At 53.4% G+C, this 21,366-nt stretch overlaps 1 protein-coding gene across 1 annotated transcript in view; it reads right to left on the bottom strand.

The window, feature by feature from the left end:
• GRIK3 (glutamate ionotropic receptor kainate type subunit 3) overlaps nucleotides 1-21,366 on the bottom strand; it is a 66,489-nt gene that overhangs the window by 17,475 nt on the left and 27,648 nt on the right. Inside the window, exons 2-9 of the mRNA XM_065744580.1 lie at nucleotides 13,162-13,338; nucleotides 12,138-12,395; nucleotides 10,736-10,917; nucleotides 8,893-8,946; nucleotides 6,573-6,746; nucleotides 5,165-5,308; nucleotides 3,905-4,012; nucleotides 1,220-1,333 (exon numbers count right to left, since the gene is read on the bottom strand). Of these exons, the coding sequence (XP_065600652.1) occupies nucleotides 1,220-1,333; nucleotides 3,905-4,012; nucleotides 5,165-5,308; nucleotides 6,573-6,746; nucleotides 8,893-8,946; nucleotides 10,736-10,917; nucleotides 12,138-12,395; nucleotides 13,162-13,338 (1,211 nt within the window). The remainder of the gene's footprint in view (nucleotides 1-1,219; nucleotides 1,334-3,904; nucleotides 4,013-5,164; nucleotides 5,309-6,572; nucleotides 6,747-8,892; nucleotides 8,947-10,735; nucleotides 10,918-12,137; nucleotides 12,396-13,161; nucleotides 13,339-21,366) is intronic.

Here is a 21,366-nt window from a genome sequence, read left to right as displayed (position 1 = left end):
AGCACTGAACATTAGGACGGCGCCCGCTTCAGTAATGCATCTGCAGGTCTCAAACATTTCCTAGGGGGTAATTCTGAACTCTGTGAACCACTTATTCACGGACTATTTCACAATTTATTACTGAAAATGGCCAGACATCCAATTCACAAGCTCTCTCGGTTTGCTAATCGATTTCTCAGTGAAGGTGCCCTCAATTTCATAACTTCACAGTTCCCATATTGCTTGGGGAGAGCGGTGCTGGCTGCTGGGGTAATATTTCTCTTCCAACAAGTTGCTGCGATATGAACAAAAAGGGGAAAAAATAACCTTCTGTGCTTTCCCTTCTGAGGTTCCTCCTCTGGCTTTCGGGCACAGCAGGACAGAGGCACGGACCCAGACGTTTCCAGGCCCCACAGTGCATCCTGTCCCTGGTAGACGCCTTCCCCAGCTCCAGCTCAGCTCTCAGTTCAATCTATCTCCATCCTTCCTGCCTCACCTCACCCCTGGGGGCTCCTGCACCTCCCAGTGCCCCCACACATCCTCCCTGCCCCCCCTTGTGCCCTTTGCTTTGCCACTTCACTTGTGCTTGTGCCATAGCTCAGTTGCTTTCCGTATCCCTATCTGCTGGGGAGCTGTGGCTGCCCCCGCTGCTGCTGCCCCATACACAGCCCTCAGCCTCATGGATTGTACAGCCTAAAGCTCTGTCCTTCCTCCCCATAAACACAGCAGGACGGTGTGGCTGCGTGGGGCTGGTGCTCTTTGTTCCTTCGTAGTGGTTCTCCACAAACCCACCCCGTGCGGTACGGCCATATCCAAACCAATGCCACTCGTCATAACTCATTAGGTAGGAAATAAAAATCCATTCTGATCTGATGCCTGCCATCAAATCCAATAGTGAACGTGCGAACAAAATGCAGCGTGACAGCTGGCAGCGGAGGGGCCCGCTAAGCAGCCATGCTTTGCTGGGTAATGGCATTACTCAGAGCTGGCTTATCAAATACGTGCTTAGGAGAGGGAAAGAAATGTGATTGTCACGGCTCAGCCCAGGACTGGGCCTGTTCCTGGCATCCCTGTGCAGAACGTCAGCATCCCTAGTGGGGAGCACTGGGCAGCCCAGCTATGGGAGCCCACAGTGGGGCTGTGTGGGTCTCCATGGGGTGTCCCAGTTCTCTGGGGGTGTACGTGGAGAGGAGGCAGGGGGTGCTCAGGGCAGAGCAAGAGAAGGGTTGTGGTCTCTTACCAGCACAGTGGTGACAATCAGAGATCTGTTGCTCAGCGAGTCCGTGACGTTGGGCCCTCGTCCCTTGGAGATCTCGGTGATGTTCAGACCATTGGAGGGGTTCCATGTGCCCACCTGAAAGGAAGGGAGTGGACAGGAGGTGAGCTGCAGTCAGAACACACTGACTGTCAGCTCTGGGCCGGGGCAGAGCAGAACCAAAGGGAGCAAAAATACACCAAAATTCAGTTTTAATTCCCTGAGCGGGGAAGGGATCATCTGCTGCACCTCCCCAGCTCCTCCAGGTGCTCTGCTTTTCTCCAGCTGTCAATTTTAATAAGTCGTTAGGCTTTGAAGGTGTCTATTGACCCAGAAATAGCAAAACGTGTCTCTATTTAGAGAATCTGTCCGGGCAGCTCTAAGCCTGTTAACCCAGACCACACAGCACTGGAGGCTGGAGGAGCGTGACGGTGCAGTGTGGGGTCAGCAGGCTTTGCAGTGGGTGATGCTGCCTGGCAAAGAAACCTCACCAACTCCAGAGGAGTTTCCATGAGCCATGTGAAGGGCTCTGAGTGCTTCAGGTGAAGCCCTCCACCCCCTGCCTCCCTTCCATCCCAGCATCTGCAATGCGAAGGTCTGCATTGCTCATGGGCATGGGGGCTCCGAGTACATCCCTCTGCTCACAGCTCTGTGGGATGAGGCATTTTTAGGATAAAGGAAATCTGCAGAACTTGAGGCTGAAGTAATCAGTTTAAAAAAAAAAAAAAAGAGAGAGAGAGAAAGAAAAGAAAAAAAGAAAACAAAGTGCCTTAAGAGAGCTGCGCGGCTCAGATAGTCAGAGCGCTTGTAATTAGGTTTAGTTAATGCTCCGGTAATCCCTGGAACATCCAGGAGGTATCGGGATCAGGAGTGCAATCCTAAAGCTCAACAGACATAAGCTGCTCTACATAATGCAGAACCCGAGCAGGATTTGTTTGCCGTTCAGCATTCTGTTATTTCAGATTAACTATTGACAGCGGCCCGGCGGCGGCGGAGATTTGACATCGATACTCGAGAGCCCCTCCGGAGCCAACGAGAAGCTTTCAGACAGGGGTAGGGTGAGCTGTGAAATCTCGGGATTGCTGCAGATAAAAGATGCACAGAATGTGCATGGGGCTGCGGGTGGTCCTGTGGAGCACCCAAGGAGCATCAGCCCAACAGGCAGATGGACGTGGCGATGCGCTGTGCAGTGCCTCACACACCTCTGTGCTGCCCCACTGCCCCACGAAGCCGTGTGCTGGGTGGTGCTGCTGCTTCTTTTAATTTGGACTCTTTGGGGGAAAAAAAAGCAATCGAGGTACAGAGATCCGTGTGTGCTCTGTTTGTGTGAGATGGGCTCTGAGCAGCCAGGATTGGGGGTCACCGGGTTTATCTGAAGTAATGTTTTCTTTATTCTGCTCTTGGCACCAACGAATGCACTGCTAAGGGAGGGCTCTGCTGACCTTGAGATTTGTTCCATGAAGCACAGAGCTACTACGGTGGTGTGAAAGCATGGTGACAGCAACTGCTGGAGAGAAGGGAGCTGGGATGGGATGGGATGGGAGCTGGAATGAGATGGGATAGGAGCTGGGATAGAGCTGGGATGGGATGGGTTAGGAGCTGGGAGCTGGGATGGAAACACCCTGTGAGCACTGTGATTGATCCCCAGCCCCAACTGAAGGAGGCATCTGCTCCCCTCGGCAGCTTGCAGGCTGCTCCTGTCTGCTCCCAGCTGGCGTTCCTGTGGGATCCATCCCCTGTCCATGCCCACGGGCACAGGGCTCAGCGCCTGGTCCCTGCTGCCAGCCCAGCACCTTGTGTGTGTCTGAAAGCAGACGGCTCCAAAGAGGGGATGGATGGCTGCCCCGGAGTGCACAGACCTGCAGCACAGCCCTCAGCAGGGCCAGCACTCGGCATCACTCTGCAAAGGGCTCTAGGAGCCCTCACTGTCCTCGTGTGCTGGTTGGAGCACTGGGGGGTCAGTGGTGGCCACGAGGCAGCTCCAGGCTGCTTTGCTTTGCCTTAAACAAACAGACCTCACCTTGAAGCTCTGTGTTAGAGGCTTTGGTGCTTTTCTTTTGAAAAGTAATTGGAGAAAAGGGAATGAAATCCCCATGAGCACCCAAGGACCAGCATGGTGTCTGTGCCCCTGAGACCTGCAGCAATGAGAGGGGCCGAGGCTGTGGCCTAGCTCCTGGGACAGCAAGAAAACACGCTTTGTTTTCTCCTTATCATCCCTTTAATAACAAACACAGAGGCAAATGAAACTATGGAGCACACCCTCCAAAACCTCTCCTGTAATAAGTCGGTGCCATTTCCAAGCAATTTTCCTTGTGGAAATCACACTGAGATGATGCTTTTCAAGAGCTTTCAGGAGCGGGGCGCGATGGTTTTATCCCCCCCTGGGCTGGGAGAGCAGAGGTTAATGGCTGATCCGAGCATCCTTCTGCTCCCTGCTCTTCCATCTCCCTGAGAAGTGCCACGAGCACTCCTGCAGCTCAGCTGGGATCTGTAATCCGCCACGCATCGCTCCGGGGCCGTGAGTCACAGCGGAGGCATGGAGAGGGATCAGAGAAATCTTGCAGAAGAAATGTGCTTTCATATAAAAACCCAGAAAACAGGGAAACAACTCAACCACCAGCCATGGCCTCCACATCAGAGCTGTGCTGGGACAAAACAAACCCTGCCTACCTTTTCAAGGCCGTCTTCTTTCAGGCTGATGATGTCCAAATCAAAATCTGTGCGCAGACCACTGCTCTTGTTAAAGACAATGCGTCCGGTGAGTCCTTCCCACTGGGCCTGGAGTGGGAAGGAGGAACACAGCGCTGTCAGTTGGCATCGTAAATAAGCTCCTTGCCCTCCACTCTGCTATCTTTTAATTAGTCCCTTTCCCGGTTCTTTCTCCCCAAAGAGCATGATTAATTAATGACCACCTCCGTGGCCGTGCATTCTGCAGACGGAGGTGTTCGGAGTGCTCTGCAGTCCCTGTGCTGGTTTTGTGGGCACCTTTTGTGTCCGACAGCTGCTGGGGCCGTGATGACTCAGTACAAAACACCCGCATTCATCACACCGTCCTCGGGGGCTGCGTTTATCCTCACGGTGCTGATAAATGCTGGGCTGCGGGGAGCCCGCGTCTGGGACCGCTCTGGTTGAGCTCATCAATTAAGAGTTGTTCCTGGCAGGATGCTGATGCTCCCGAGGGGAGTGGGAGCCTGAATGTGCCGAGCATGGGGCAGCTGTGGGAGCAGTGCTGCAATAGGGGTGCAGTAGGGGCACACTTGTCCCTGCACCGTGCTGCTGCCAGGGTGGGAAACAACATGAGGGCGCTGGCGTGTGAGCTCAGGGTAATTTGCAAAAGGAGCCAAACAAATTATTTACACTGTGTTTCGGCAGCCAGCTGGAGCTGCTTTCCACAGAAGGGAACAAAAGATGAAAAAGGGGAGAGAGAGAGTGGCAGAGAGAGAGGAGATATAATCTTCAGAGCGACGTTCGTTCTCTGGCTGCAATGGGAGCAATCCCTCTCGCTGCTCCCACAGCCGTGCTGCCTGGGCTGGGTGCAGGGCATGCTGCAGCACCCTGCCACCAGCAGCAGCTTGCTTCTATCTTTGTGTTTAAGGACCTTATGGCATCCTGTGCCAGCCGCTTCCCTGACTTCCCATGTGAAAAGCCACCACCTCAGAAGCTCCCAAAGGCCTGGGGGAAAACAAGGTGACTTTTCTGCAGAGCCACGCTGGCAGGTTTGTGCCATCCCCCTGCATCTCTGCCTTCATTTTGGGGCTCCTTTTGCAGACAGAGCAACACATGGGGTGCAGGTGTAGGGGCTCGAGATGAGGGGGGGTGGGGGTAGGGGAGGGGTTTTCCTAACACTGGAAGCACCAAACCCTCTGCGGCTGCTGCTGCAGAGCTGTTGCAGTCATGGGAAGCGATCAGAGCTGCAAATCGGGCTCTCACCTCCTTGATGAAGTTCATGAAGCGGCCGCCGAAGCGCCAGGCCTTGTGGCGGTGGCACTGCAGGGAGTTCACCGTCATCTGCGGGGCACGCTGGTAGCACACGGACACCACGTGCACCGCGTCGTACAGCAGGGCCGCGTCTGTCTAAAGGGAAGGGAACAGCACTGGTGGCAGCTGCAGCTCTGCAGGAGATGTCCACGCACACAGGGCACAGCCGCAGCCACGCGGGTCCCTGCCGTGCTCTTGTGGACAAGGGGAAAGAAGAACCAGAAAAGCAGAAGTGTCCCTGCATGTGCAGAGCTTTCCAAAGTGACCCCACCGGAGGGGTAACCAGCACAGCTGTGGTGTGAACCAGGGAGAATGGGTTGGTGATGGGTTTTGGTACCATAAGGTGTCCCTTCCCTCTCCTCAGAACACCACTCAAGGGTGCCAGGTTAATTTTACACCCCGGAGCAGTGAGTCCTGCTGATGAGAATATAGTTTGCTGGCTTCCCAAAGCTGCAGAATGGTGTACAACAACATGATGGAATAAATACCATGGCAAACAAAGGGGGAATATCCATCAGGACGTGGCCATGGAGAAAATCCTCCAGCACTGGCACTATCCTTGTGGCTGCAGTGCCCGAGTGTGACAAGTGGGCAGTGCGTGTCCTGTGGGCTCCTGGCATGGCAGTGGGGACAGATCCTGTTGTATGGTTGGGGCCAGAAGAGGGGCACGAGGACGTGGTCAGGCAATTTCGTGGGGAATTACTGTAGTGCTGAGACCCTCCTGCACTTCTGCACACAGTAAAAGGAGAAGAGTGATGGGATCATCCTCCGAGGGGAAATAAAGCAGAATAGTGGGATACCAGGAGTCCTCTCAAGGTGAAAGTCTGGGAGCTGTGCTACCTGTGGGAAGGATCCTGAGCAGAGGCCAGGAGGCAGGCAGTCAGCAGTTACAGGGCCAGAGAGCCTAGCAGGGAAGACAGATGGGTGAGCAGGTGCTGCACCTTCCGAGCCGTAACTCAGTGGAGCAGAGCTGCCATCAGGCCCTAAAAGGAGTCATCAAAGCTGCGGCAGAAGCTGTCTCTGGGCATAGCTGTGGCTCTTCTTCCCTGCATCAATCTCAGCAAACGGCCTGGCCAAATTCAGCCCTGTGCTCTGCTTCTTTGGGGGGCTGCTCGGGGAGACAGATCCCCATTGTGCTCTGCCCTCGGTGGAGGTGAAAGCTTTGCATTTGAATGCCCTGTGCCGTCCTCATGCTCTGTACCATCATCGCCCCTTGTGCCATGACCATGCCTTGTACCACCATGACACCCTGCACCACCGTGTCCCACACCATCACGCCCCACATCCCCATGCCCCACCCCACTATACCATGCCCTATCACAGCCTGTACCCCCATCACACCCCACACAATGCCCCGTACCATCATCACGCCGTCGAGCAGCCCCAGCTCTGCTTTGGGTGCTGACTGCAGCCGCTCCATCGCCCACTTGTCGATGATGGAGGACACGTGTGGGTTCTCCACGTTGAGGATCCGGAAGCCGGTCAGGTTCACTCCGGAATAGCGATATGGTTCTAGATCTAACGCATAAAGATCCTTAAAAGAGAGAAATCAGGTTAAACATTGGGGTTAGCTGTGGGGTGTTCGTCTCTTTCGTGCTGGGGTGTGTCTGTGTGCCGTGGCAGAGCCCATGGGTGGGAGGCAGTGATGCTGCCGCGTGCTGGTGGGGCTGGGAGGTGCTGGGAGAGAATTTGCTGTGAGCACCGAAGCCCACTGGGTGCTGGGGATTGGGAATCCAGAGTGCCAGTTTGCAGACAGCTATCAAAGAGGAGCGGAGACGCATCTCTTGACGTTCCAACCAGCCTACACAGTCTGCAAGTGAATGAGAGCTCCCTTTATTCAATTAAAAGAAACTCCCCCAGCCAGGCGGCCCTGAGCTGCTGGCAGCCGGCCCGCGGACATGGCTTGGCATGCAGCAGGGATGGGCACTCCTTAATGCATCTCCTGGCTCCGGCACTCAGCTCGAGATGAACTCCAGCTCAGGGACCAGCCCTGCTGCCCCATCACTGCTGTGGGGCTGAGTGCTGAGCCCGGGACACAGCCAGGATGGGAGTGGAGAGCTGCACGGGCACAACAGGTTACATGGCAGCTGGAGATTTTTGGGCTGCTTTGGGCTCACCCAGGCACAGCAGCGAGCTCTGCTCTGCCTGTGGGCAGCTGCAGAAACACTGGCCCTAAAACACACCGCCCTGAGCAAAGCAGAACGCAATCAGCGCTCACCAGCAGCCAACACTTTGTGCTCGGTGGGAGACCTCAGAGTTCCTACAGTTGTTTTGCTTTAATAAGCTTTAGGGGTTTGATCTTTCCCTCCGTGCTGCCCCTGCCCCTGCACCCCAGGCTCGCTCCAGCACAGTGGGCAGTGCAGAGCTGCAGCCGAGCAGAGCAGGCAGAGGGGGGAGAAGGGGGGGGAATTGCCCTATCAATTTCTCCTGCGTTTTCCGCTCCTGTACAGCCACAAATTGGAACATCTGGTTCTATTTTCCACCTCATCAGCGTTCTCCTTTGCCACATTTTTTTTTTCTACTGCAGATTTGTTGTCCCCTCCATCCCGCTGCCTTCAGGACAGCTCTGCTCCCGGGGCTCTGGGGGTCCCTCCCCACGCAACACCGTTCCCCGTGGGAGCACCACGAGTGTGTGACGTCCCCGTGTCCCCACTCCCCGTCCTGTGCTCAGGGGCTGTGATTTCTGTTTCCCTCCGCACAAAGCACGGGAGGATGCTTGCTTCCTTTGTGACTCGCAGCACGTTTGCAAGGAGCTGCTTTCTGAAGCCTCTGCGAAAACAGCGTTGGGCTCAGGGGGCCATCCGTGCTCAGGACATTATGGGATGGCAGAGCTGCGCAGAGGGCTCTGCTCCGATAGGGGAAGCAGAGCTGGGGCTGCTGCTGCCGGAGCACTGAGCAGAGCCGCGCTGCCGAGCACACTGCTGCTGCATTTCGTGCCAAGTGTTGATGCACTGCACTCGGTATTGACTGGGGACCTTTTAGAAACATTCAGTATAACATAATAGACTAATTCATTAGCACCCCATGGGTCTAGTACTGTAGACGCCGAAGCACACGCGTTGCAAGCTAGGAAAACATTGCCTTAAGGAATGACAGATTAAAATATCTTTCCCATGATATAACTGTTATTTCAGGAAAGTGGCATTAATTGTGATTGCTTATCTATTAATTTATTATAATTCTTCTTTTCCCGCCTCCAGGCTGTACCTACACATGAAATGTACTCTAGGCTCAGCTGGGGCTGATTAATAGGAGGTTATCTGGGAAATGCTCAAAGCTGCCTGGAATAGATAATAGTAGCAGGGGTAATTAAAATGTCTTTTGCATTTGAAAAATAAATTTTGCCGTTTTTAAGGGTTAGTTCTGTCTGCTGCTTTCCTAAAGGCAGAGAGATAAATTGGATTCTCAGAATCACGCAACATCCAACAGTAGAGTAGACAATAGCATCCTAAGTGGGAACAAAAGCCCAGACCAGAATGGCTCCGGTGTCGGGAAGAAGTGGCCCATGGATAATGAGAGCAGAGATCATCTCGTGCTCAGTCTGTGCTTTGCAGAGCACACGGAGCACAGAGCTGTGGCTGCTGCTGGCTCTGCTGGGAGGTCCCCCCCGGTGTCCCACCCCCGTCCCCCCATTCCCACTTGGGCTCTGCAGGGATGGTCTTGCAGAGCGGATACGTTACCAGCGTGGTGAAGATGAAGTGGTAGTACTCCGTCATCATTCCCATTGCCATGGCCTTGGGGAGAGGAGGGACAGGTGGTTAGTGGGGGAAAGGCAGGAGGAAAACTCTTCTCCAAAGAGTGGTGATGGATGGCACACACTGCCTGGGGAGCAGTGGGTCACCGTCCTCGGAGGTGTTCAGAACCATGGGGACATGGTCAGTGGGCACTGGAGGGGGGGGAGGCTGAGGTTGGATCTTGGAGAGTTTCTCCAATGATTTTGTGATTCTCTGATTGAATAAAGGAAGGAGACAGTGGTGGCTCTCCCTGTGGTGCTGACTGTGAGTGTGCTTTCTGCAGAAAACACATGCAGGAGCACTTTAAGATCTCCACTGATGGGAAAGCAACTTCAGGTCCCCCAGGAGATGTTTACTTGCCTTGTTTTCTGCTGAAATTACTAGGGCAGAATTTCGCTCCGAGGAAAGAAGTGACAGTTTGGAAAGGAGCAGGATGTCAAAAAAACACGGGTAAAGGAAAGGATGGAGAGCACAAGCCTTGAAATTGTACCTCTGGGGTGGGTCTTCACCCCAGGATTCCTGTCTCTCTGACATTGTGCCTGCAGTCTGTGGGGCTTTCAGAGCTGCACACCTGGGTGCAGGAATAGGGGATGTGAGGTGTTCCCAAAATCAGCAGAGCACACAGGGGTTCAGGTCCAGGAGGTGGTGGTGGATGGCAGCCCTGCCCCCACAGCACAGCTGCTGTCTGGGTTGGTGGGGAAATAAATCCGTGATAAATGTGGAGCGGGAGCTGCGGGAGAGCTCCGGGACGGGATGGGAGCTCCATCAAAGTGAAGGCAGCACATCTGCACTCTGTGGAGAGCTGCAACTGTTCAGAGACAGCTGCCAAGGGGAGCAGTGGGGCTGGGAGGCCAGAGAGTGAGCGTACAGCGTTACAAAGGGACCAGAAACGGGCAAGGCTGGAGAGCACAGATAATGCCCGTGAGCGGGCAGAGCTCTCCCATAGGGTCCTGCAGTGACTTGTTTGTCCTGGAGGGTGAGGAGTGGAGTGACTGCTGCTCCTGACAAAAAAAGCAAACCCCCCAGCCACACGGAAGGGCTCAGGAGAAGTTCCTTCCCTGAACCCCCCCCTCCCCCTGCCTCCATCTTCCTCACACTGCACTCGCAGTGACGAGCGGAGCAGATGGCACAATAAACTATAATAAAGCACATGATAAGTGAACAGCACCGAGCACAGCCAGCATGCTAAAATAATAGGCAGGAGACGATGAGTCCCTTCTATTGCTTTCTTTAATAATCCCTCCTAGGCTTTCTGATTTCTCTTCATTTTGCAGCAAGCAGGTTGCAGGAGAAGTCTCTTTCTCTGCTTGCTTTCCTGGCCCTTCAGGGCATCTATTTAATCTGTGTGGCAGCGTCTTGCTGGGCTGATCTGAGCAGCACTCTTCCTCAGACCGTTTCCCTCTGTCTGATGCTGACCCTGCCATGTAATGGTGCTCGGGTGAGGGGAGCTGGGCCAGCAGCTGCGACAGTGCCAGGAGACAGGCGAGGATGGAGGGACCCGGTGATGGCAGATCATTGACATCAGGCTTAGAGTGCAAGAACTGCACACAGCGCCCTGGAGGACACTGCTGCGGTCCCGCAGCGAGGAGTGGGGCTGAGTGAGAGCTGACACCTTCCTCGGTGATGCCACCTTCACATCTGAGGCCCAAACGATGCCTCAGGAGAGCTAGCAGGGAGTGTACGCATTGTGCCTTCTGCTGTAGGCAGGGCTGAGTCTCCGTCCCCCCGTGTCCCCACGTCCCCCCCGTGTCCCCACGTCCCCCCCGTGTCCCCACGTCCCCCCGCTCACCTGCCTGAGGATCTGGGCTGCCATCAGGTGGCTGCAGTCGAAGATGATGCGGAACTCCCTGCCCCGCTTCATCTCCTTCAGCAGCGGCCGCGCGTCGTCCGTGTCCAGCGGCAGCTGGCGGATCTTCAGGCGGATGTTGTAGCGTGACGGGGCCATGATGAGCTCCTGCAGCCGGATGAGGCCTTCAGGCATTGCACAAAGACAAACCCAGAGCGTTACGGGACAGGCTGCCCCTGCCCTGCAGGCGGGCATCAGTCGTTTCCTTCCGGTAACTATGGTGCGCGGTCAAGCCTTTCCTCCCCGCCCTGACTGCTAAAGGTCTATCAAACTAAAGGTGTGCACCCATCACTTAAAAAACCCAAATGAACAAACAAAAAAAGCCCACAGAGTAGCACAGAGCGGTTCTTGTGGGGCAGAATGGCTTCTCCTGGTGCTTTCCCACAGAGTTGGGTGGGAAGAGGGGAACGGGAATGCTCCCATCTCTGTTGGTCACCTGTATCATCTCTGTTGTCACATCGCTTTTTCCTTAAGCAAATATGCCCTTGAGAAAGGACAGGCAGTGATAATGATCTACATGACAAATTAAAATCCACAGTATTTATCAATGCACAACAGCAAAAGAAAAAAAAAAAAGGAAATGCACTTAGATTTATGAATAGCGTGGCTCGTAGTGGGCACTTAATCACAACTTGTAACAGTCTCATTGTCCTTAGAATTCATCCCTGTCTTATGTGGAAGGTACAAAGCTGTGCTGAATGCAGCCGAGCGGGAGCTGTTGGTATCTCATGCTGCAAGGAGGAGTTCAGCAGATGCCTATCGCAGGCAGGAAAAGCAAAGCAAGTCCTCGTGCTTAGTGCATTAGAATATGCCACGAAGGGAACATACTGTGACCCACATTTGCAAAACAGGAATGTCAAACTGTGTTCTCATCAGCCCTCCCCTAAAGAAACCATTTGGTTTAGTGGAATGAGGTTGGACAGGCTCTCCAATGTGTCTTTTGTTTCTGCTCTTTTTTTTTCCTTTTAATCCATAGCGCTGTGCAGTGCTTTGCTTTGTTTAACCATCAGCAGCATTCTTTTAAGTGAAAAACTTTGTCAGCTGTTTTTGTACAGAATTAGCCAGAAAACAAAAAAAACTTTGCAGAACTGCCTTTGCTATTAGCTGGGAAAGTGCATCCCCAATGGCAGCCACGTTGCCAGGCTGGGCACTGCCCCAGAGCACTGATCCCCCTCGTCCCCCAGCTTCCATGCACCCTAGGATGGAAAGCTCCAGAAGGGACCCCAGGGTGCTCTGCACACCATAACATTTGGCTTCCACAAGGGTTCCTTAGAAGAGATCCTAACTGTGCCCCACAACAAGACACGTCCCGGATTCCTCCTTTCAAAGCACCTCCTTCACCTACCTGTGCTGTCATCGTAAACCACAGTGGCTGACCTCCACTTCAAGTACTGCACCAGGTCCAGAATGGCGTGGCTAAGGGAAGCATAGTCAGGATACAGGTTGACATAGAAAGTGTCCTTGTTATCCAACGGGTGGTGCTTCCACCGGAGCTGGATGTGTGGCACCTCCAGGGCATTGCAGATGGACTGCACGGCGTTGGTGCAGGAGCCTTGGGATGGTCCAAATATTGCTACGACGCCCAGAGCCAGCTGGTCACAGGCTGCAAAGGGGGGGGACAGGAGGTCAGGAGTGGGGTGGGGGGTACTGGGGGGGACAGCCAGGCTGAGCCGTGGAGATGCTGAAGATTTTGCCTACCTGTGGCCAGAAGGCCACTCGAGCACTCCTGCCTCTTTGGCTTCCTTTCTGCTGCGGGGATGGGCTGTGCTTTGGGGCTGACACCCGCTCAGAAAAAGGATTTCCATTGATCTGAGCTGAATATGCTCCGGAGGGTAATGACTGCTTAATGGGAGTGGGGACAGGGGCTGTTAGGGCCGTGTTGGGTATGAGCGCAGAAATGATCAAAATTGCCCTGAAAATTTGTTTTCCCATCAATTTTAATAGAGTTTCTTTTCTGCGAAATAATGCTTCCCTTAGCTCTGCTGAAGCTTTCACTGGGAAATTAAAGCAGAAACAACTGCATTTAGGGCTGCAGGCATTTTTTGGGGGGGGGAAAAGCTGCTGTAGTTGTTCACAGGAACAGATTATTCCTCAGTTGCCTCTGCAGCCTCCCTCCAAATCAAAGGGCAGCGCGGGGCTTTGTGGGCAGCTCTGTTTCATTGCACGGTGTTAGCAAAGCAGCTGCTGCCCTGGAAAAAAGAAAGCTGACATTCTGCACTGGGGATGTTTGAATTGCTGGGGATACAGTGAAATAAACCAGCTCCCGAAAGGAGCTTCGTGAGGACAAGAGGAGGAGTGGCTGCCTCGTGGCAGTGCCTTTGGATCCGGACACTGAGCCCATGGCTGCAGAGAGCACGTCGCCCGCTCACCTTTCTTGGTGGCTTCAAAGCTGTCGTGGAAGTGTATCCTCTGGATGTCGTAGGTCAGCGTCGTGTTGGGCAGCAGCGTCCTGTTCCTGTTGATGATGTTGGCAGAAAATCGGAAGGCTTGCTCCTCGGCGCTCATCACCTGCGTGTTGGGGCCATCGGTGTACTCAAAGATTCCCCCTGGAAGACAAAAGGAGCGGGATGGAGCCACGCCATTGGGGTGGTGTTGCAGCAAGGGTGAGAAAACACAGACGGGGCTGTGCCGTCGGCATTGCACAGGCTGCAGCAGAACCATGGGGTGATTCTGATCATTGCGGGTTTGTTAGGCTCCGGCCCAGGGCAGCGCTCAGCGTCAGCTTCTCAGGGCAGCAGGGGACAAGTCTGAAGTCTTGGAATATCAGAGTGGGGCACACCGTGGGAGCAGGGTGGGTAGGAGTGCCCTTCCATCGTTCCTCATGTTTGCTCATCCACGTCCTTAATTCAGACCAGCAGAGATCTGCCTACCCCACAGCATATCTGCTCAATAATGCACGTCTGTGCTGCGTGCTTCCCCGTGCTCAGGAGTCGTTCGTGCTGTTACACCTCCCCAAGGGCAGCGAGCTCATGTCGTGGCATCGCCGGGCTCCTTGGTTCTGTATCTCTAAGTCTTGTCCTCAATTCCCTGCTGACAGACAGCCAACCTAATGGATGCGACTCGGGGTGGCCATAAATGATGCACTTGTACATCGTTGTGGGCATGGCCCCACGCACAAACCCCGCTCTGTCTTATTAAAAAGTAAACCAAAATAATTAATGGATGAGCGAGATAAGCAAGTGCAACTGGTAACAGATGGGCTCTGGGTTCGTTAGTGGAAAGAAAATCTTCCTTTGCAATTTAAGGTGGATCTAAAGGATTTCATGACAGACATTTGAGTCGTTCACTGAATGGCTCCAGTGGGAAAAAATATTTTGGATCGCAGTAGTAACATGGGCAGCGGGGGAAGGAATAAGGAGAAGGTTCTGGAGACCCATTTCAATCCCATGTGATCTCCAAGGAGTCACGGATAACCAGTCTGGAACACCCAGCAGTGTGGGCTGGTGGCTGTCCCAGCACCTCATGCTCACTGATCTCTCTGCTTACTGACTGGTGCATGGAGATGGGTTCATCCCCATCAGCCTGAACTCACTGGCAGCTCATCCAGGTTTCAGCAGGGTAGAGAAGGTTCTTACTCAGTATTACACCAGAAACAATAAACAGGAATAAAGTGAGCACGAGGTTCATCGTTTCTGTTCAAAGATTTACTGCCCAGAACGTTGTAGCAAAGGATTTTTTGTTTTCCAGCATCATCCCGGAATGATAACTGGGTTTGTGTAACATCGATCACCGAGCAGCTGACACGAGGCCCAGAGCTTTCAGAGTTCCTCTGCAGCACGTCTTATTAGGGCAGAGTACAGCAGGTCTGGCTATGTGGATTACTGCTGCTTGAGCCCAAATAAATTCCCATTCCAGACATCCAATTGGATATAATAGGTTTTTTGACAGAAACAGATTTTCCGTGCAACCACCCAATAGCTTGAATTTAGTACCAGGCAGAGAGAGCGGGCAGGCAGGGGCCATATATTTCTGGCTGCCCTGCTGGGTGCTGCAAACTGGGACGTGGTGGAGTCGCTGCTGGCAGAGGTGCACTGCACTGCACGCTGCCTCTCTCCTGGCTCCGGGTCTCTCCTTCAGATACATTCATTGCAATCATTATTTAAAGAGCCTAATAACCGGCTTGGAACAGCTGATTAATGCATAATCTTCATCATGATTACATAGCATAACTGGCATTAATTTGAAAAGGCAGCTAATTATGAAAATAATTGTTGCAGCTTTTCCATTTGAGCGAAGTGGAGATGATTTGTGCTGCGGCGTCGGCTTGGAGATCACGGGGTGATGGGGGACCCCCTGTGCCCCTCAGTGCAGAGCTGGGCAACGTGCTGCAGGGCTCCAGCGAGCAGTCTCGCACTGAGCAGCACAGGGAAGTCAGCACAAGTTCTGGAAACTGCACATTCACCCTCAAAATGAATGCAAAGTGGCCTCTCCCAAGGTTGCACGTCCACACCAGAGTGCTGAGAGCAGAGGGAGCTCGGAGGGGACGGTCACCTCCGTGGGGTGAGATGGCTGCAGGGGGAAAGGAGCTGCAGTGGAGCACAGAGAGCCAGCGGGCTGTGAAGAGCCGACAGCAAATCAGCTTCCACTTTTATATACTTATAAAGCACTTTTATCAGAGACTGTAAAACTAAAGGCCCTCTGGTGTGGCCGCCTCTCACCAAACCACTTCTGCCTCCACCTGTGGAGTTATTTCCAACATCGGGGAGATCTGTGGCTCCTGCTCCCCAGTCTGGGGCTGGTGGCCTTTTCCCAGAGCTCTTTGTCTCTGCAGATCACAGCACTGTGCTGAGTTTGGGGATGCTGGCAGCACCCAGTGCCACTGCGCAGTGTCCCACAGAGGTTTGGAAGGCATTTGCCACACAGTTTACCCAGGAAGGCACCAGGCTGCTCCCAGGCAATGGCACACAGGTCCACCTTGCAGTGCTGTAGGCTGTTGGTGCACACTGTGGTTCAGTCTGTGCTTGTTTTCACGTCTTTTTTTTTTCCCCAAAAACCTTCTTTTTGTGCCACCTTTGGTACAGTGGGAACCAGCTCTGATGGGAGATGCCTCTCCATCCTCAGCGCTCGCTGTGAGCAGTTGGTAGTGGAGCAGAATGGGGAGTGCAGGACGGGGGATGGGTGGCAGTGCAGGATGCTGGGTGGGCTCCAGGCACTGCAGCTCTGTGCTTTTCTGCACCGTCTGGGGGGAGGCACAAGGAGTGATGGCTGTTCCCACTGTTAACTTCTGACTTCTTGGAGTTCAGGTATCAATCACCAGTCAGGTTAAGTAAATGTTTGTCTTTTCCCTTTAGAGTAGGCTAATTGCTCTCCTGAGAACGTCAATCAGCAAATGAGAAAGCACACTAATTAGGATCTGCTTCGTGTCTTTATTATTTTGTGTTACTCGATCTGAGTGAATGGCCACCGACACTGCTGCTGGGGTGGGAGCTGAGCAGCAACTCGTAACCAGAACCCAAAGCAAAATGCTGAACCTGTGGAGCTCCAGAGCTGAGCCCAAACTGAGCTGAGCCCACGACTGGGGATGGTGGGAACCCAGGCCCCATCTCTGCTTCACCATCTCAGCACTGCATGGGCTGGATGCAGTCAGAGCTGTTTTCAGCTTTGCAGGAAGCCGGGTCAGGAAAGTCAGAGTGGTTCAGATTTTCACTTTCTCCCCTTTCCCCCTTTTTAACAAAACAAACAGCTCCATCCTCAGCAAGATCTTCCTCCAGCCCTCGGTGCGGGGTGCGATCTCGTCTTCTACACCGTACAAAATCGTGCAGTTATTTAGCTCTGAAGAACAACCATTCTGATAACACTTCTCTCTCCCCCGCTGACAGTGTTGTTAACACATTTAGACAGCTTTCTGACAGCCTTTCCGTGTGACATCCTGGCAGAAGAGCTCGGTTTGAAATCGCTCTCTCTGGGAGCAGTGCAGGAGCTGCTGCATCCCCTCGCCCTGCGCCGAGGGCTGTGTGTGCTGGACCAGCACTTCATCCCTTTCTGCTGTGCTCTGTTTGGGGATGACGTGAGTGCAGGGCCGGGACTTGCACACCTCCTGGCTGTGCTTCCACTGGGGGAGGTTTGGCACTTGGCTCCTGCTGCTGGGAACTGTGCAGTGAGAGGACAGCAGTGCCCTGCTCCATGCATCCCCAGGGCTGTGTCTGAGCCCTGAGGGAGAAATGGGAAAGCACCCGTGGGAAGTAAAGGGGTGCTCTCCGAGGCTGTGCACTGAGGATGGAGTGAGCGCTCCCCAGTCATGGAGTCACAGCATCATTCAGGCTGGAGAAGCCCTCTCAGAACCCCAAGTCCAACCCCCCCATGTCCACATATCCCCTCAATGCCACATCCCTGCGGTTCTGATCACCTCCAGGGATGGTGACCCCAGCACTCTCTGCACAGCCTGTGCCAACACATAACCTCTCTTTGAGAAGGAATTTCCACTGCTGTCTGATCAGCCCCTCCCCTGGTGCAGCTGGAGGCCACTACCAGGACTGCCCACTCAGCACGTGGCGGCTGCAATAGTACCAAACATGATGAGAGCAACAAAATGCAAAGGCAGCATCACTAAAAAGAGCCCACCCCCCTCCAATCCCCTCTGTGGGACCCGGAGGTGATGCCAGCATCGGGGCTACCCTCATTGTGCAGTGCAGGGACAGCCAGGTATCTGCTGAGTAACGCCGGGGAGACGAATTGGAGCAGAAAACAAAGTGTGTGCAATTGGTGTCCCACAAGGAGGGATTTCCTCCTGCCAGGGCAACGCGCCCAGCTCGGCGCCGAGCCGCACAGCACAGCTCCCAGGAGGCAGCGTCTCTCCCTTTCTTCTTTCTGCTATTAAATATGCACAATCTTATTTCATTTGCACTGTATTAGGTACTCCATGTCACAAGGGGTGACATCCTTCTCCTATGGATAAGCCGTTTAACGGATGAGCAGTCAAGTGGCAAAGAAATACATTATTAATGTTTCTGGTTAAATTAACTGATTAAGGGCACTGTAGTAAAATGTATGTATCAGCACTTTAGCCTCACTAAATGAGAAATTAATGAAATTTGGCGGCTCGTTCTGTAACGAGGAGTAGATCCAGGCAGGATGAGGGGCTGTGCCCAACGGGACACCCACAGGGAACTATGGGGATGCATCCAGCTCCGTGTCCCCAGCACCGGGCTGTGATGGGGGGACAGAAGAGGTGGGGGGCTCCTGGTGGACCAGGGCACTGCAGGGACACTGTGGGTTGTTTGGGGTCTGCTGCAGCTCCTGGCACTGCTCCTCGTTTGCATGGGGTGAGCTCTGTGCCCTCACAGCAGCCGCGGCCAAGAGTGGATCAAAGCAGCGAGCGGAGATCAAAGACCTTCTGCAGTGCTACAGCAGAAAGGAATTAAGTGAGCAACAGATTTCCTAATGATATTTACATTTCTCATTTGCATAGTACATGCTTAAAATGAAATGGGCATTTTTGTTTCTTAAGCAGGCTCAATTAATTAATTAAAAAGAGAAAGGTGTCATCTTGGTCTCCTGGGAGTAGATTCCATCAAAGTAAAGGAGATGGAAATGCCAGGAAGCATCAGGTTTACTCAGTGCACAGTGTGGCACCGCAGCTGGGTGCAGGGGGGCAGAAGAGATGGGAGCAGAGCTGGGCACAGATCGGGGTCTGAGCAGCACTGCCTGGAAGTGGGAGTGGGACACAGAGATGTCCCATACTGCAGAGAAGTCTGAAATAAAACCCAAACCCAATTAAAATCAGAGTAACTGCATGTTAATTAAATTCCTCTTAAATATTCATCGCGAGGCCCCAGCTAATAAATGTTGAAACCCACCTGGCATGTAGCATGCAATACGAGGCTTAAGGAATCCAAATTAAATCCTACACTTCATTCACAGTGTAACCAAATAACGGCAGTCAATTGTTTCTGATTCTCCCGTGGATGCCTCCAAAAACGGGCTCTGCTCGTTCGGCGGTTCTGCAAATATTATGACATATTGTTTGTCATCTGCCCTAAATATTTAACAGTTCGGTTTTGCAAGATTGTTGTGCCACCTGCTGAGGATTTGCTCCCGATAGATACGGAGTCTGATTGACAAACTGAGCTCCGTTGCGGAGCTGAAAGTCCCAAACCCATAGTGGGGCTCTCCAGGTTGGTGCCTTGTCCTCTCCCCTGACCCCCCTCGTTTTAAAAGAAAATGTTGTGACAGGGGAAAAAAAGCCAGAGCACTCTTGAAAGATGGTTTCTGCTGCATCCCCTCTGCTCTCTGCCCAAACCTCTCTATGAGGGAAGAGATGAAAGCTCTATAATAGATTTCAGCAGGTCTCTCTGTGATGGAGCTGCGGTGCTCGGGGCGGGCAGAGGTGTATCGGGCTGATTTAGGGCCCTATTTCAGCCTTTCCATCTTCTGCTTTAATGGGGTTAAACAGAGGGAGAGGCTAAAAACAAAACAGGCTGTGTGTGTCCCCATAGGTTGTGGGGCTGCCCCGCTTGGGATGGTGACCCACGGATCCCACCAGGCTGCTCTGTGAGCTCGCCGTGTGCAGATGTTTTTACCAATGGTGATTTTCTTATCCTTTATATATATCTATATATCTTTTTTTCTTTTCCATTTCTTAACTGTTGATTCTGAACGCCCAGGGTAATTACGGCCGGAAGATTTGCAGACTTAAAAGCAGCACTTGATTCTGGGGAATGAAAGAAAGAAAAGGGAGCGACGGAAGGGTCTGAGCTGGTAAATGTTTTCATCGTTTCCCCGTCCTGCGCTCTCTGTTTGCAGACCTCACACGGAGCAGAGGGATGTGCCAGGAGCTGCAGCAGAACTCGAGCATCCCACAAACGATCAGAATGGGCCAAAAAAGGCCCTTTCCCTCTGAGAGAGGAGAACAGAGCACGTGGCAGTGCCCAGAACAAATCTGTGCCCCCTGTGGTGGTGGGAGAGCTGCTCTGAGCTGACCCCAGCCCAAAGCTTGGGGGCTGTGTGGGCACTTGGTGCTGTGTTGCTGCATGATGGCTCCCCAGGGATGGTATGGATCCATGCAGAGCTAATTAACGAGATGCAATGCACTACTGTAATGAGCGTCGTGAGGCAAACACTGCTGCAGGGGGCTGGGCAGTGCTGGGGGTGGGTTAATGGGGTGAGGGCCACATGCTGTGTTACAGCTGCTGTATGTGGAGGTCTGCACTGCCCACCCAGGGTCTGCACTGCTCTGCACAGTGCACATGGGGTCGGACATCGCAGATGGGGCTGTGAGAGCAGAGCTGCCTTGGCACTGAAGTGACCACCTCCTGCTTTTCCCAGAGTGGCTTTTTTTTCCCTGCAGTTTCCTTCCTTTTAGAGGAATCACTGTTTCCTCTGTTGGGCATAAAGGGTAAGAGGGAAGTGATGAGTTGAGAATGGTCTGAGTTGGATGGAAAAGAGGATTGCTGGGAGTTGGGTGAACTCTGGAGGAAGGGCTGCATGTGGGTGGGAGGTGCAGAGGGAGCGTGGGGTGCAGCAAGCTGAATTTGGCTTCAATTAAACAGCATTCAAGGGAGAGGGATGCAGGAAAGCTGGGAGTGAAGGCTGCCCACTGCCCAACCCATCCACGTGCAGTGCCCAGGGGTCTTCTCCTCCCCATTGTGCGTCTGTGGAGAGTGGGTGGGCTGCGTGGGAAGCACACAGTGTTGGGCAAAACACTCCTCCTCCTCCTTCTCCTCTTGCTCCTCCTCCTCCTCTTCCTCCTCCTCCTCTTCCTCCTCCTCCTCCTCTTCCTCCTCCTCCATATGGGCTGAGCCCAGAGACCTGAACCCCTCTTATCCCCTCATGCAGATCACCCCAGAAACCCCACGATGCCATCAGTCCCATAGCACTGAGCAAGAGAGCGTGACATGACTGCACAGAGCGGTCCACGTGAAAGCAAATCTGGAGAGATAAGGTTCTGCTGTCACGCAGAGCATCTTTATTCTTGATGTGTGCCATATATTTAAAGGTTGTTAGGAGAAGGGGCTTCTGGCACCTCCCAGCCCAGTGCTATGTGGGAGCTGGAGCTCGGATGCTCAGCAGACAGAGGGCTCCTCCTGCGGGTGCCCCCTTGGCCCCTGCTTCTCATGCAGGGAGGGGTGGGCAGGGACGTGGTTCCCTCTCAGACAGCAGCTCACAGGAAGCACGGTGTGAATTATTTTGCTTCTTAAATGCTGTTTGTGGAAATACTTCAAGGCCTGACCTCAATCTCATCTCACCAGACAATGAGTCGGAATAACCCCACTGCTCAGCGTTTCGCTGGGCTTTGTACTATAAAGAGAACGCTGTGGCTTTATAGTTGAAAGAGGCAAAACGACACCAGCTATCGACGGCAAGGGGGGGAAGGAGTGGGTTTGAAATCTGTTTGCAGGTGGTTGAATCGAGGCTCAGAAGGATGGGGTCTCTGCTCAGGATCACAGATCTGAGCCCGGCTCAGCGTGGGCTCCATGTGAGCTCTGCTGCTGTCCCACAGCCCATGGCAGGACCGGGGCAGTGCTCCTCCTCGGGGCCATCCCCTCCCATTTGTCCTTTCAAAAGAAAGGAAACTGCTGTTACTTGCTCTCCTGGTGGGCTGCAGAGTGAATGGAACAAGAAGCACAGAGCTGCAC

Source organism: Cyrtonyx montezumae, unplaced genomic scaffold (assembly GCF_038088225.1).
Source record: "Cyrtonyx montezumae isolate F1298 unplaced genomic scaffold, pur_monq_1.0 scaffold_31, whole genome shotgun sequence".
In the NCBI taxonomy this organism is placed as follows: Eukaryota; Metazoa; Chordata; class Aves; order Galliformes; family Odontophoridae; genus Cyrtonyx; species Cyrtonyx montezumae.
The sequence above is the reverse complement of the archived record's forward strand: the minus strand, read 5'-3'. Positions and strand labels throughout refer to the sequence as shown.